The sequence below is a fragment of the Suricata suricatta genome, chromosome 6, assembly GCF_006229205.1.
Source record: "Suricata suricatta isolate VVHF042 chromosome 6, meerkat_22Aug2017_6uvM2_HiC, whole genome shotgun sequence".
In the NCBI taxonomy this organism is placed as follows: domain Eukaryota; kingdom Metazoa; phylum Chordata; class Mammalia; order Carnivora; family Herpestidae; genus Suricata; species Suricata suricatta.
In genome coordinates this window covers 106161336-106177746 of record NC_043705.1, presented here as the reverse complement: position 1 = coordinate 106177746, position 16411 = coordinate 106161336, and the positions used below count along the sequence as shown (strand labels likewise).

The 16411-nt window shown below is 47.7% G+C and overlaps 1 protein-coding gene across 1 annotated transcript in view; it reads right to left on the bottom strand.

Annotated features, from left to right (window-relative positions):
• Nucleotides 1–2257: 2257 nt before the first annotated feature.
• Nucleotides 2258–16411, bottom strand: part of FAT2 (FAT atypical cadherin 2) — an 80466-nt gene continuing 66312 nt past the window's right edge. Inside the window, exons 20-24 of the mRNA XM_029942995.1 lie at nt 13828–13973; nt 9366–9807; nt 7329–7482; nt 5291–5748; nt 2258–4222 (exon numbers count right to left, since the gene is read on the bottom strand). Of these exons, the coding sequence (XP_029798855.1) occupies nt 3690–4222; nt 5291–5748; nt 7329–7482; nt 9366–9807; nt 13828–13973 (1733 nt within the window). The 3' untranslated portion in view covers nt 2258–3689. The remainder of the gene's footprint in view (nt 4223–5290; nt 5749–7328; nt 7483–9365; nt 9808–13827; nt 13974–16411) is intronic.

Here is a 16411-nt window from a genome sequence, read left to right as displayed (position 1 = left end):
TGCCCCCGGATGTCATGTGCTCCCCCCGCCAGCAGTGCTTCGATTTCTGGAAGATACGTTGGCTTTGATCAAGCCCATGTGATGGTACGGTTGTGCAGGCCCCGCCTCTCTCTGAACCAGCAGGCTCACAACTCCTTTGCTGTCGTCTGGTGAATTCCAGCTGCCCTTCCGCCCTGGACATGACTGTGAGTCCTCACTCCCACCCCTCCTGGCTGCCCTCTAGCACCACTCAAGGTGGCTGCGGCACTCTTAAGATCCGACCTTGGAACTGGACTCAGGATCACAGGAATGGCTTGGGTTGAACTTCAGGGTTGAGCAGGCCCCACCTCCCAGGATCTGGACCTTCTGCCTGTTAATACCACTTAGAATTATGGTGACACTCTTGGCCTTGAACTCATTAGACCAAAGCCTCTCAGTCCTCCTTGCTGCTGTCCCTCAATCCCCTGATGGCCCCCTACAGTTTGTCTTGTGAACCCAGATGGAAAGCCAAGATTGAGAGTTGGGCAGTTCCAGATTGAATCCTGGCCCTGTCACTTGTGAACTGGGTGGCCCTACTTTAAGTCACTAATATAAGTTACAAGTCTCTTAATTTATTAATATCTCTGTTCCTTGATATGTGAATGGAGGTGACAGTACTTACTTCATGGGGGTTTTATGAGGATTCAACGGGACAAGATATGCCAAGTGTTTCCCCAGCATCTGTGCCAGTAAGAGGTGGTAGTGAAGATGATTATGGTGAACTGTAAAAACGCCCAGCCTGGAAGTCGGCAAACCCCGCTCTCTGCCTTCCTCTGCCACTGTTGTGCTGTGTAAGACTCCAGACAGTTGGAACCGGAGCCCCACTGACTTGAGATGGGAGAATTTCCCTACAAACCTTGGGATCTTCCACAGCTCAGTAGGCTGGTCTTGATCTCAGAGAGCCCTCTGCTGGTTGGTACCTGAAGGTGCAGGCTCAGGGAGACAAAGGGAAAGAGGGGCCTGTTCTGGAAAGGTGGGCCGGCTGGAGAGAGGCTCCCCCGGCCGGCCCCCCCCCCGCCCCCATCCAAGAGGAGAGCAAGTTGTAGGGAGATTTCCAGGCTGGGTGCAGACCTGAATGTGGGTCTCACGTCTGTGACGTCCTACCTGTGGGACCTCAGACAAAGCCTTCTCCTCTATGGACAGGTGATAAGGCGCATAGGAATGAGGATACAGTGGATCAGCATTCCCCAAAGATGAATTAGTGGACCCTGGGCAGCCATTTTAAACATCTGAATGTTTATGTGTTTTCATGTGTTCTAGAAAAAATAGTGACTTTCAAATCCTTTAATTTATGGGTATATCATTTTAGGGTGAATAAAAATGTTTTTTAGAATCAGAATGCACTAAAAGAAAATTATTAAGTAAACAATGGCACAATTAGGGCAAAAATCATAAAAGTGGTGAGCAAAACAACGGAAGTCTGGGTGACACTGGACTGGCTTGTTTGTGATTTCCTGCAAGCACTGATAAATTAATCTGATCTAATACTATCTAGAATTAATTCCTAGCATTGGTCACCATTTATTGTTTATGCTTCTAAAAATTGGAAAGCCAATTCATACCTTCCCCAGACCACATTGCTGGTGGCAGAGAGAGGGGGGCTTGGAACCCAGCCTGTCTGGCCCAGAGCCACAGTGTGCGGTGGTGGCTCCCACGGATGCATCTCCTCTGCCCACATGCCTTGGGAGCATGGCGGCAGGGACTGGACTTTCCAGTCTCAGTGTCACTGCAGGGCCTGCATGGACCCCAGTTGCCCGGGGACATCCAGCTGAGCCTTGGAGTGAGCTGTGGAGAGCAGCCCAGCCCTAGACTGGCTCTGGGCATGGGAAGGGCTGGCTTCCCAAGACCCGAGCTATAAAGTCTCCTCTCACCAACCAGTGCTGTGAGATGCAAAAGGTGTTGGCCACAGTCAGCAGCCCTGAACTCTCATCCTGGGCTTTTCACTAACCTGCTGACTAGTGAACTTGTCCACTAACTGCATGCAGTTGTGTTGGAATCGGAGGCATTTCCCCCATAAAGTGTTCTGGGCCCTGCCTGCAGAGGTTTTTATTTTGTTTGTCTGGGTTTGGGGCTCACAATTCTAGATTTTAGCCATTTTGCTAGGTTTGGGAATCACGGTGCTTGATGACCTCTGGGGTCCCTCCTAGTGTCCAGTGCATGACCCTCCACTTGGAAGGGCCCATAGACCCTTGTACCCTTCCCCTGACCCAACCCCAAACAGGATAAGTGACACAGAAAATAACAGTAAAAAAGATACTTTATTGTTAAAAAACAACAACAGCAACAACAACGAATGACCAATGAAACCACGCATCCCGTCACACGCACGGTCACACATAACTGTGAACCATTCACACAAATACGCCCTTACCCACACAGCTCCCTCTCGCTATCAGCAGCAACCCTGTGGGTGAGAGTCTCCATGGCTCCTCCTTTTGACTTTTGTCTCCAGAAACAACACACATGAAAAGGCAGTGGACCAGAGAAAGGGATCAGCAGGGGCCAGAGCTGCAAAGCCTCTCTGGTCGCTACCTCTCCTGGCTACATACACTCTACACATGTACTAGACATGGGTGCCCACATGTGCAGACACGTGCCCACATTGACCCTCCATGCATAGGGTTGAGTCACTGCAGGTAACACTTCAGTTGGCAGGCATCTGAGATGGAGGGGCAGGGAGAGGCAGCATGTCCGGCTCCTTGCCTCCACCCTGCCCTGATGCCCTAAATGGGAGTTCTGAGTTCCTTGCGTCTAGGGCAGAAAAATCCCTTTGGGGCAACTCATCCAGACAGCAAGGTTGAAAAGTGCCTAAGAATTTTAAAAACGAAGAATTATGTCCTTCTTGCCTTTGGCCCAAAGTGCTTGAGAAACTTGGGGTGAAGAACCCAGAGTTCCATGAGGTCTGAATTCTTTAACAAAGAAGGTTCGGGGCTCTGCACGAATCCTGACAGGCCCTGGCTGGTGGAAAGTCATGGGACTTGAAAGAGGTGGAGCAGGTTCCTTGGAATCTGGATTCAAGCAGGACCCCAGGAGACTGAGCCAAGTGATGCTCCTCGGGAACCCTTGTTGCCCTCATGCACATCACGCCCCATGCCTAGCACGGTACCCGACATGGCTGGATGCTACGGTGATGTATGAGTGAGGCAGGGTGCACAGAGGACTTGTCCCTGCTTGCCTGCTGCTCACCTCTCAGCCCCTAGAGGACACGTTGTGGCCCCCCAGGGTCAGATGACCCTGGACCTCATCTCTGTAGCCTGTCAGGGGCAGACCTGTTTCTGCCTTCAGGATGGAGCTGCAAGTAGGTGTAAGGGTACTCCCTGACGGAGCTGACCCAGTAGCTCTGGCCCTCCTCCCTGGGGGCTGAGAGGTGGCAGTCCGTGAGACAGACTGCCTCTTGTCCATCCGAGGAATCCGTGCGTCCTGGTTTTCCAGGGTTAACTGCTCTGTGCGGCCCCTTTCTGCAGGGGGCCCTAGTGCTGTTTCTGGAGCTCTACCCTTGGCTTACCTCCATCCTCAGGGACTCGCTGGGGATCTGGAAGAGCACATGTCAAGGCACGGTGGCCTGGACTGGGGGCTTCCTTCCCCTTTTCCAGCCACACTCGTCTCACTCGTACAAGACAGGAGGAAGGTGACAAGTCCTTGGCCTCCTACCTGCCTCCCTCTGAGGACAGCTAGAACATGACCTCCTCACAGCTCCCATAATCACTCTCCACCATGTCAGAGCCCTCATAGTGGGGGGGAGCCTGGGGCTGGCCCCGCCCTGAGGGATGCCCACCCACAACCTCACAGTCAGCGTAAGAGGGCCCAGCTCGGCTGAGGCGCATACTTACACCTTTGTAGCCCCCCTCTGCCAGGCAGGGCCCTCCCCCTCCCTGATGGAACTGTGAGTGGTAGTAGCTGATGGCAGTGTACTCGTTGAGACAGGGGGCCAGCAGGTGTTCCCGGGGACTGGGGGGCCTTGGGGGCATCAGATCTTCCAGGTTCTGGTTGCTGTAACGTGGTGGGAGAGGTGCCCGCTTGTTTTCCAGCTCCAGTGGGAAGGGGAAGCCCCCATAGAGGCCAGTGGGGTCCGGCATAATGGGTTGGGTCTGGTGGCGGTGAGGCGATGGTGGCAGAGGGCCAGGGGTCACTTCAGAGTGGGGGTATTCCCAGCGTTCCTTCCTGGAGTAAGAAGGGGGCCAGACTGTAGCTCCAGCTGGGCACACTGAAAGGGAATGGAAAGATAGGGTGAGCTCTGAGTTTTCCTGGTAAAGGTTTCAGCAGGCCTCATAGGTACTATGCATTATTCAGCATGTGGTAGAAATGGGCAAAGAGTGGGTGGGTATTTGGCCTTCTCTGTTGGGTTGTCTCTGGCAGCTTAGATTGATATCTAGAATTCAATGGGGCCAACTTCACAGCCAAAGGTTAAACCCAAAGCCAGCTCATCTTGTAATGTGACAATGATCCAAGAGTCAGTGAATAAGGGAAGAATATGGATGGCCCCATGCAGCCCACTCCCCCCTGCTGGGGACAGCAGCTCCTACTGGTAACTTACATCTCCCTAACTGAAGGAAATAGACACATAGTTTAGATTGGGGGGTGTGATGGCACCTGTCACAGAGGGTGGTTAAATAAAATATGGGTTTGAAGATTGGAGCCCAGGCATCCTTGATCCTTGCTCTGTCCCTGCTACTAAATAGTTGGGTGAGTTAGAGCAAGCTACTGTGTTTTTATGGGCCCCAATTACCCTATCAGCAAAAAGTTTCTGAAAATACCTTTTTAAACTATTGGTGAATAAGCCAGGGATAATAAACACTTTACAAATTTACTTCCTAGTGAGCCAAAGGTGAGAGTGGGGTGAAGGTCCCTCCTCTAGGTCAGCCAGGTCTGGCCCAAGGCTGCTGTAACTCCAGACTGAGTGTCCAGAAGCTTAGATTACTCACTGTTCTTTCCTTTTTCAAGAAAAGCATAAAGGTACAGAAGTCCTACTCTTTCATCCCAGGGATCCAATTCACTACTATACAGGGTCTATAGGTTTCTGCCATAGATATCAATCCTATGGAATGAGTTGAAATGGAGAGAAAGGGATCATGGTGCAATGGAATGAGCCCCAGATTCTGAGCCCACAGACCTGCATCTGGTCCAGCCCACTAATGCACTGTGACCTTGAACATATCCCTTCATATCCCATCTTAAGGGGCTCGACTGGATGGTGGCCTCACACAATGGAGTGTTCAGGTCTACAACCCTATTCCATCAATACCAGAGGCTAAGGGCCCCTGGCTATACTGACCTATCTCCTCGCCTGACCACGTCCTCTTTATGATGGACTCATTGTCAGAGTGGGAAGGGGCTGCAGCTGGTGGGAGTCTGGGAGGCACACTGCAGACCACTGGCCGTTGCTTGGAGCTAGGTCCAAAAGTGACAAGTTCATTTGGAACTGAGGTCTTGCTGGGCTCCAGTTGGTTCAAGTTGTTGCAAGAGCTGGTGCTCAGCGGGTTGAGCTCGATGGCAGGCATGGTTTGGGTGTCCACACCAACACTCCTGGCCAGGAGGTCTGGGTCCTCCATGGCCACGGGCTTGTGGGACTTGCAATGGCGGCAGTAGAACAGGAGCCCAACAGTGCTTAAAACGATAAACAGTAGGGCCACTATGATGATCAGAATCTCCTGCTGTCCCCAGTCCCCTCTTGTGATCTCAGGGGTGACTAGGCAGTGACCTTCTGAGCAGCCCCTTGCTTCCATTTCACACCTGCAGAGACAGAGAAGTAGTCAGGGGGTTGAGTTGCTCTACTTCCCTTTCCATGTCCCCTCTCACAAAGATTTATGACCCCTGCACTGAAGCCCACCTTCTCCAATTTTCAACCAAAAAAAGAAAAGACAAAGGATGGTTAACGAGCACACACACCAAGTTCAGAACTTTCCACCCTCCACTAGTAAGCTGAGGGGGTCAGTTACATGTTCATTCATGATCTAGATTCGGAATCTAGGCTCTGGGCACAGCCATTATTTCCCATTCATGAGATCTACGTATTGGATATACACTCCATCATTGAGATGGGACTTCCAACCATTTACTGTGGTTGAGGCAACCAACATACCCAGCTGTCCTCAGCAATAATGTCAGAGTCCCAGATACAAGTCAGCAGTCACCCAGCCATGGCAACAGGGTGTCAGTGTGATCCTGCACAACCTTACATTGGACAACTTGTTCACAGAGTGCACTTGGAATTGTATGACCTCCCTGGCCACCGTCAGCTTGGCATTTCATTGAGTAAGGCTCCTAGGAGGTTTCTGTGGCCAGTTTTGTCCAGTTTTGAGGGATATTGGGAAAGGCTTCCCCCATCCTACTTGAGTCCCAGTGTCTAAGCCTTCACCACCAACAGTATGTCCTTTGGGGTTGGACATTGTCCTCCCCAGTTCCTCTTTTAAAATGCAAACACCACTTTCAGCCAGGAAGGACCTGGCCAGCACATGTACTGCAGAGAGGTGTGCCATGAGGCCAGAAATGCCAGGTGCTAAGAGAAAGGACTGGGGTCATAAACACGTGGAGGGATTAGGATGAGCCCTTTCCTTCCCTGGTCTTCAGTTTTCCCACCTGTAAAGTGAGTGGGTGAACTACATCAGTGGCTCTCTTATGCCCACACTGACAGGAAGGGGATCTTTTGGGAACTTGTTATAAACAGAACCCCAGGCCTCCTTGGATATTCTGATATAGTAGGTCCAGAAAGCTGTATTTTTCACAAGTATCCCTGATGATGTTTTAAAGTCTCCCAAGCTGGGAAGCCATAAAACCAGATAATTACCAGGCCTCTTTACCTCTAGGATTCTAGGGATCTAAGGATCCTTGGACGAACGCCTCCCCCCCACAGGCCAACATAATACAAGACACAGCTCACAGTGAGGATTCAGGCCCACAACAGGGCTTGTACCTAGTGGAGGCATTGTCCCCAGGCCACTTTCTGGGAAGTCACGGTCCAGAGTAAGAGAATAAGAACTTTAGCCATTTTCAGACTTTGGCAAAGATTAGAAAAGGCTGAGGAGCTGATTAGAGGTGCAGATTCGTGGACGCCCACCTAGTGAGTCTGATTCAGTAGGTTCAGAATAAGGCTCAAGAAATCTTAATAAGAACTCTCCTCTGGGTGTTCTGATGAGGTGGTTGGAGGGAGAAGCCTGGCCCATAGAAAAGGCCAAGAAGCCGGGTCGCTGGAGCACTCAGCTCCTGGTCTCCCATTGGCTTTTCTGGAGGTCAGAGTGCAGACATCATTCATTCCCTCATGGTGACAAACCCAGGGTGAGGAGCCAATGGCAGATGGCCTCCCCTGTGCTTACCTGTCTCCCATGGAAGGGAGAGGGCAGTTACAGGACGCTCCTTCAGGGGAGGGGGTGCAAGTGCCACCTTCCAGGCATGGTGTCACAGTGCAGTTCTCCCGTCTTTGTTCACAGTGCTTCCCGGAGAACTGTGGGGGACACCTGCAGACATACCCTGGGAGGGAGAGGAGGGAGGGAGGACAGTCAGGCAGCTGCAGGCTGAGAGGCCCCCCGGGACAGAGGGGAGGCCTCGGCGCGTTTGCAGATCCACGTGTTCACATTTAGTTATTGAATGCCTCCTTCTGTGACAAGCACCATGTGGTGTCCTGCTGGACGAGAAGACGTCATCCCTGCCATCACACAGCTTACAGCCTACAGAGAACGGGCAGCAGAAGAGTAGCGATGCATGTTGTCCCCATCATCCTAGACAACACTTATTCAGTGCTGGTCACCATTCTAAGAGTCTTCAGGTGTTGTTCATTTGAGCCTCGTGACAACTCTGAAGTTGGTTATTGTTTTTGTCATCAGATTCAAGCTGATGGCGGGTGGGGAAATGAGGCACAGAGAACATATGACATTTGCTCAAGATCACACAGCAAGTAAATGGCAAATTTGGGACTCAGACCTACTGAAGCAGTTGTGTATAATATCAGTGTAATAGTCATTACTAATACAGAACTTAGGGAGCCAAGGAAGGTGGGAGCAGCAGGGCCGGGGAGGTGGGCGGGGCCAGAGCATTGCTATGAGCCTGATGCAGGAGTTAGGAGTTAAGACTCCATCTTAATGGCAAGGGGAAGCCACTGCAAGGTTCCAAGCAGGAAAAGGAGGCACTCAGACCTGCTTTGTATAAAGATCCCTCTGGTGCCCTGCTGGGAGACGCAGGTGGAGGCAGAGAAATGGGAGAGCAGGGAGGCAGCTGGCACAAGGGTGAAAGATGATGGCTACCCAGTAGTGTGGATAGAGAGAAGTGAGGGACTCCTTACGTATTTTGCATATGGAAATGATAGTTCTATTACCCAGGCAAAAATGAGAAAACAGGAGAATGCCAAGTGTTGACAGAGATGAAGGAGCCTCATGCCCTGCTGATGGAAGTGCAGGCTGTGTGGCCATGCTGAAGAGCAATTTGGCCCAGTTGAGTCCAAATAATTATGTACATTCTCTGGGTATGTGAATCCTATCCCTGGGCATGGTGCATGTGTGCGCCTGTGGAGGAAGTTCTCATTGGAGTCACAAGAAGATATGGATGAAGATATTCACGCAGCACTGTTGATGGAGATGGGATGTTGAAGCCACCAGGGTGCTCTCTGCTAGCTGAGTCGAGAGAGAATGCAGGTGTGTGGGCACACTGGGGTACTGCAGCAATGGATATGGACTGTGGTGGCACGGATGGAACAGTGCAAAAGGTTACATATCACTTATATAATCAGAAATTCAAGTACGTGTAAAACGAGTAATGTACAGTTTGCAAGAACTCATTTAAAAACTTTAAATGTTTGCCTATGGGTATGGGGAAGGGGAAAGGCAGCTGAATATAGATTAAAAGGGAATAAAAAAGAAAAGCTTGGCACAGACCATGGTAACACTATGGTGTATGATGAACTCAACCTGTGGCACCAGAGGTCCCTGTTTGTGCCTGTTCCATCCAAACAAGTTGAAAGAAAGTCACTTCTTGTTCAGGAAGAACAAAGACTCCTGGATTCCCGTAGTGTAAACCTAGCAGATCCCAACCCATTTCAAGAAATAGTAAGGGGAAGAGAGAGACATTTGGAATCAGTGGGCAGGAGTGCTCCATTGGGATCTACACCCCAAACATGTCTCTCTCACTCAACAGCCATGTGACTTTCACCAATCTAAGCATCACTTACACAACCCAGCAGTTTCCTGTGCTGTAAAATGGAGCCATTGGTGGCTTTCTTCCAACCCCCTCTCTCCCTCATGGGGCTGTGCTGAAGGAATATATTTTTAAGCTCTTCAGTGATATATGATTGCTAGTTTAACAGGCTGGGGTCTTCTGAAGAGCCTCCTGGGATAAGCCTTGGAGTCATTTTTAGCTCTTACCTGCCCCACGGGTCTGTGAGCACTTGCCACCATTGAGACATGGGTTTTGGCTGCAGTCATCACTGTGCACACAACACTTGGTGAGGGCCTGCCTTTCCAGCAAGCCTGATGCCTTCTTGCCATGGGCCAGCAGCTCAAGTGCCTCTCCATTGATCACAACTGCATCCAGACAGCCTTCAAAGCCCTGGGACACATTTGGAGAAGAATGCAAGAGAACAAGACCACCCAGAAAGAGGTCTCCTTCAGGTCTGAGACCCTGGCAATTCTTTGGGAGCACGAGGGAGGTGTTGCCAGAGCTGTCAACCAAGAGTCGAATGGAAGTGTCTGTCTCCTCCACCACAACAGAGTGCCACTCTTGATCATTCACATGGAGCCAGGAGGAAAGATTTCCATAGGAACCACCTGGGCAATGGTATTCCAGCTGGAGCACTCCATCAACCAGCTGCAAAGAAAACCAAGATGGCCATCAGCAAAGCCAAGAAGTCCTTAGGAAAAGCACTGCAAACAGGCTGCCAGTACAAAGAATGTTGGTTGTATTTTCACAGGTCGGGGAGGTAGTGTTTGGTGATTTTTATGGCTGTTTTAGACATCATCTTTGTGGAGTATAAAAGGCCTCAAAATACTTTTCTGTCTATGGTCTCATTTGGCCCTTACCACACTCCATGGGATGGACTGGGCAGGGATGGCATCTCCATTTCATAGATGAGGAAACTGAGGCCCAGAGATACCTTGCTAACTGAGACCGTGTCTTTTGGATTCTTCTTTTAGGCCTTTTCAGTACACTCCTCAACGTTGATCTTCAGGGACACCATAAATCTTCCTCACTCCCCGTCTCTTCTTCAACAGTTCCACTGTGCTCAAAGTGGGTCTCCAAGACCTTTCCAGAGGATCCACAAGGGGAGATCATTTTTATAATAATCCTAAGACATTATTTGCCTTTTCTACTCTCATTCTCTCACAAACATACAGTGGAGACTTCCAGACCTGTGCCACCACAACAGATGAACACAGAGGTAGAGGTGAAAATCCAGATGTCTATTGTTGAGTCATACACGTGTAAGAGAGATTTGCAAAAATGTAAAACAATGCCACTCTCTTCTTTTTCCTTAATTTTGGAAAATGTAATTATTATTCACAAAAATATGGTATTTATGTTCACATGTAGTAAGTTTCTTGTTATTTTTAAGTTTATTTTCAGATAGTGGGCAGGGGAGGGGCAGAGAGAGAGGGAGACAGAGAATCCCAAGCAGGATCTGCAGTGTCAGCTCAGAGGCTGATGTATGGCTTGAACTCACAAAAAGTGAGATCATGACCTAAGCTGAAACTGAGAGTCAGATGCTTAACCGACTAAGCCACCCAGGCACTCCTATTTTTAAATGAATTAATAAATAAAGATTTTAACATTTCTCAGTTTTAATTTCTAATACTGAAAATATTGATAGCTATAACCCACATAAACAATACTTCCTTAGGATCTTTAATTCTTTTTAAGAGTGTGAAAAGTCCTAAAATCAAGAAACCTGAGAAAACACTGGGTTAAATCATTTTAGTTTACTTCACCCCAAGAAGTAGGATTACTGTGGCCAAGATATAGGACTTCTGTTTACTCTGGCCTGTGTAGAGCTTTCTCTGGGTAAAATTTGAAAATCCAATCCAGTGTTTTATAGAAGGTAGCTGTTTGTACACCACTTTCTCAATTTTTGCCTTGGTTGCAAACTACCTATACCCTTATATACTTAAAAAGGAAACTTACTATAACTACACTATGTAGACTCAAAACATTGTACTTAAATCACTCCTTTCACTTGGCTAGGACCACAAATCTACTGGTCCCACCATCTTTTTATTGTCTCTCAACCTCTGTAAGGTCCTCACTCCTCTCTTTATCTAGCTTAAATTCCATAGCCAAATTTCCGTCCTCTCTTTCTTGGTAGAAGTCACTTGACAAACCCACAAATCTGGTTTGCCAAACCCACAACTGTCCCCCTACTGTATGTGAGCATCCTAGAGGTGAGCTGGCTAGAGAAAAACATGCAGCCTTGCTTATTGATCTCTCTTTAATTTCATGACTATGAGTTTCAAATGAGCCCTTCATGGTGCCTAAATATCATCAGTTTACTGTCTCAGATGACTATTTTCACAACTTTGCTCTCCTCAGACTCCTGATTCCCCCTCCCTATCCTTGCTCTTAGCAATCAGATTGGTACCTACAGGCACTCTTACCATCATATCTCTCCCCCTTGGTGGAAGCCAGTATCTCCATTCATGCATGAGATCACACACACCCTTTCCTCCTCAAGGATGAGTTTCCATCAACTCTCCTTTCTTTTCTCTCCATAACAAATTGTTCATTCTCTATTGTACCATTCCAGTCATCACACAAACATGCTATTATTGTTCTAATCTTAAAAAAAAATATCTTGAATCCACTTCTCCCATCAGATACCACTCTCTTTCTTTGCTCTCTCTTTGTAGCAAAATTCCACCTCCCATCCCTGATGATACTGAAACCACTGGTTTCAGGGTATTCAGTGACCACTGTGTTGCCCAATCCAATGATTAATATCACTTCTCATCTTGACCTCTCAGAGTAACGCATTACCAGCTGGTCCCTCCTTTATGATACATGTTCTTCATTCAGCTTCCTGGATATAATACTCTTGCTTTCCCTCCAACATCACTGGTTGCACCATTTCAGTCTCCCTTGTTGGGTCCTCCTCTTCCCCTAGACCTCTCAATATTGGAGTGTCACGAGGATGAATCCTTGGTCTAATCCTTTTTTTAAAATCTACACTCCTCGGTGATCTCACCAAGTTTCATAGCTTTCAATACTAAGTATATGCTGAATTCTCCCAGATCTGCATCTCTATTCCAGACCTTTCCCATAGGTACTATACCTGTTTATCCAGCTCCATTTGGAAGTCTAATAGGCATCTCAGACTTACATCTCCAAAACTGAGCTTCTGATCTTCCCCCAAACCTGCTCTACCCATAGCCTTTCCAGGGTTTGTTGGCAGCAATTCTATTCGTTCTAGTTACTCAGGCTGAAACTTACTCCTTGCTTTCTCTCCCAACCCTCATTGAATTTTCCAGAAAACCCATTGGCTTTACCTTCAAAAATCTATCCAGAATCTGAGCTCTTCTTCCCAGTTCACTGTCATTACCCTGATCTAGACCACCACCATCTCTCACCTGAATTATTGCAGTAGCTTCTTGGCTGGTTCCTTCTGCTTTTATCCTTATTTATCTAAAGTTACTTATCAACAGGAGTCATGATGACCCTTTTAAATATGTCACATCATGTCAATTCTCTGCTCAAACCTTCTCATGTCCTCCATTTTTCCCCAGAATAAAAGCCAATGCCTTTAAATGGCCTATGAGAACTTTATAGATATTCCCTCATCACATTATATCTCTGCCCGCAACTCCTACTACTCTTTCCTGGGCTCTCACTTAAACATACTAAGCATTCTTCTACCAGAAGGTTTTTGCATTGCTATTCCCTCTCCCTAGAATGCTGTTCCTTCAAATGTCTACCCTTATCCCCTTCATATTATGGTTCAGTTATCAACTCAGTGAAGCCTTCCCTGATCACCTTACTTAAAACTGCAACTCCCCACACTCCTGATCCCCCTTGCCCCTTTATTTTAGGTCAATGCACTTATCACATCTGGACAAACTATAATTTTCTGAGCTATTATATTTATATTTATTGTCAGTCTTCTCCCTGTAGGGTGACAGCTCTATGAGAGATTTTTGTCTTATTCACTGAGGAGACCCAAGCACCTAGAACAGTGCCTGTCACCAAGTAGATGGTCAATAAATATTTATTGCATAATAATTTCTAACTGCTCTTTGTCAAACTGGGAGATTGGCTTGTGTGTTGGAGGCAGACAAACTGAGATGTTCTATGAGATATAATTAGAAGGACTGAAAAAATTCATTTTTCTTCCATGTGATTCCATGTAACTTAATGCTGGGTTTGTAGCCTTGAGCACCTTAGTATAACCAGCCTGCCACCCATCTTGGGAAACACTGGTCTGTTACTCAGCAAAAGTGATAAAGAAAACAAAAAAAACAAAACAAAACAAACAAAAAAAAACCATCTTGGGAAGCACTGGTCTGTTACTCAGCAGAAGTGATTTAAAATGAAACAAAACAAAACAAAAACACCATGACCAGGTGGCCTCACCCATTTCTCCCTCTATCTTCAGAGGCTCTCTCCCCTCCCACAGAGCAGCCTGCCCTCTGGTTGTCCTTGAATATGTATCTCCAGGCTGAAGGCTTTGGTCTTCACAACTGGAAAGTCTTACATCTTAACCCAGTAGACACACTAGCATCCCTGAAAACCACGCATGACCTTCTTTGTCAGAAATTGGGCTTCTTGGCTGCTCCCTCTGCTGTCCCCACCTGCCCAGCCTGGCACACCCACATGAAATCACTCAGGCTGGCAGTGCCTTACCTTTAGGGAGACACACACTGTCTCATTGCTGAACAGGAGGACAGCCTGTGATTGGTGTGTTTTCAGACGAAAACGGATGTGCCAGTTCTGAGCCTCTGGAAGACTATACCGTCCAAAGCTTTGGCCGCTGAATCTCGTGGCAGTACCTGGAGAAACAACAAGAGATGTCAGCTCCATATCAAGAAGTCTCCACAGAGTCCTTGAACTGACTTGGTCTCATTCAACCCCTGGGTGACACTGCTCACATTTTATAGGTGAAAAAAAATGAGGCTTTTTGGGAGTGGGGGGTTAGTTGTCCAGGGCCATGCAGCTAGACAGAGGCTATCACCTTGCACACCTTCTTTTGGCCCCAGAGACTCTTGCCTTGGGTCTCAGCTGGAGCCAGGAATTATGAGCTCAAACCATTAAGAAAGCAAAACTCGAGCCGGAAATGTAACCAATTAAATGCGTGGAAATAAAAATTTCTACCCTACACAATTTCTGTGTTGTTTTTGACATCACTGGGGGAAGGAAGTAGAATTGGAGAGGATTCTGCATATATGTGTGATTTCAGGAATACTGCAAAGGTCATTTGCCTCAGGATCTCACCTCCATCATTAAGAGTGTAACCATTTGAGTAAGCACTTAACCAGATGAAGCCCAGTGAGAGGTGGAGAGGACACTTCGATAAAGGAAGGGGCCCAAATTTCTGTAAAGTCCTATGCACGCATTGCCCTGTAGCAATTGGTAACACACAGTTTCAAAGTAAGGAGTCTTTACTTAAACTTGAGTTTCTCCAGCTTGTTTGACCATGGGACCCTCTGATGTGGACCACCTACTCAAAGTCCTCAGAAATAGCATTCTGTGGGCCTACCTTGGGGAAATGCTGTGTTATACATATTAAGCACTACCTTCCCCAGAAGTGAGTTCAGTTGCTGAATCTTTAAAACCTCCATGTGAGTAAGCTTATCAGTCGTCTGGCAAGGAGAAGAGCTGCATAGGCCCCAGATCTCCCTGATTGTTGAAGAGAGGAGTAAAAGCCAAGAGGAGAAGACCCAGAAACCCAAGGCACATGGCTTTTCAAGATCCTAAGAGTCTGTTGTACTTTAAGTCTAAAACTCTCTGATGCTGGCAATCCCATTGTAGTAGGTCATTACTAGATGGAATACTGAAGATGATGGAAACCAGGAATGCCCAGACTGGGCTGAATATCGGGATCAGCTGGAGAGAGTTTTAAAATACAGAATGTCCGGCTTTGCCCTCAGAGAGTATGCCTCGGGAGTTCTGGAGTAACATGAGAATCTGCGTTTTGCTTGTTTGTTTATTTATTTATTTTGATTGAGACAGAGATAGCATGAGGTGGGGAGGGGCAGAAAGAGAGGGAGAAGGAGAATCCCAAGCAGGCTCCATGCTGCCAGCACAGAGCCCTAGGGAGGGTTCCAAATCACAAAACCGCAACTGAGCCGAAACCAACTGTAGGACGCTTAACCGACGGAGCCACCCAGCCACCCCGAGAATTTGCATTTTAAAAATCTCCCCATGATGGGTGTAGCGACTACAAAAGAGATAAGGGAGGTTCTGGAGAAGCTGGTCATGTGATCCTCGATACAGGTGCTAGTCACACAGGTGTGTTAGTTTTGTGTGAGCTGCACACCGTGGTCCATGGGTCTTTCTGAATGCCATATTTCACCAAAATGTTTTTGGAAATAACACAACCCTAAGTGATTATGGTGATTAGTGAGCCAACCTCTCTACTATTTCTCAATGCAGACCTTGGACCACCTGCTTCCAACTGCCTGAGATGCCATTTAAAAATGCCAATTCCAAGGAAAAAGAGGGAGAGAGAGGATGAGAGAGACAGACTAACCAAGAAACAGACTTCTAACTGTAGAGAAAAAACTGAAAGTTACCAAGGGGTAGGTGGGTGGTGGGCTGGGAGAACTTGGTGGAGGGCATTAAGAATATGTTCATCATGAGGAGCACTGAGTAATGTATAGAATCATTGAATCACTCTATTGTATCCCTGAAACTAACGTAACACTGTATGTTAACTATATTGGAATTGAAATTAAAAACTTTATTTAAAAAATGCCAATTCAAGGCCTCACCCAAGACTTTCTGAATAATAAACTCTGGAGGTGATACGCAAGAGCAGTTCTCTTAAAAACACACTCCCCAGATGATTTTTGAATAAGCCTAAATTTTAGAACCTCTGCTTTCTGGTGCCAGGTGACCACAAGAGAACCTTCAGCCATCACAGTGTCCCTGCAGGCAACCATGGGACAAGAGACACAGAAGGGACCCCCCCCGCCACACCCATCCAAAGTAGCTCACTCAGCTTAAATACAGTGGGACCTAGAAAAAGCCCACAAATCTTTGGAGCTTTGTGATTTCCCTAATGCTACTGGGGAGACCCATAAAGGCGAGGCCAGGCCAGGGGGCGATGGTGAATGGGAGGCGATGTCATTTTCCTCTTGCCAATGTCCCTGAGCTGCTCCAGGGCTCTGATTCTTGATGCCAGGGGTGCTGGAGTTGAGTCTAATCAGAAAACTAATTTCCTGTAGAGTGTGGTGAAGAGCTCAAGCTTTAGAGTAGGACACGTGGG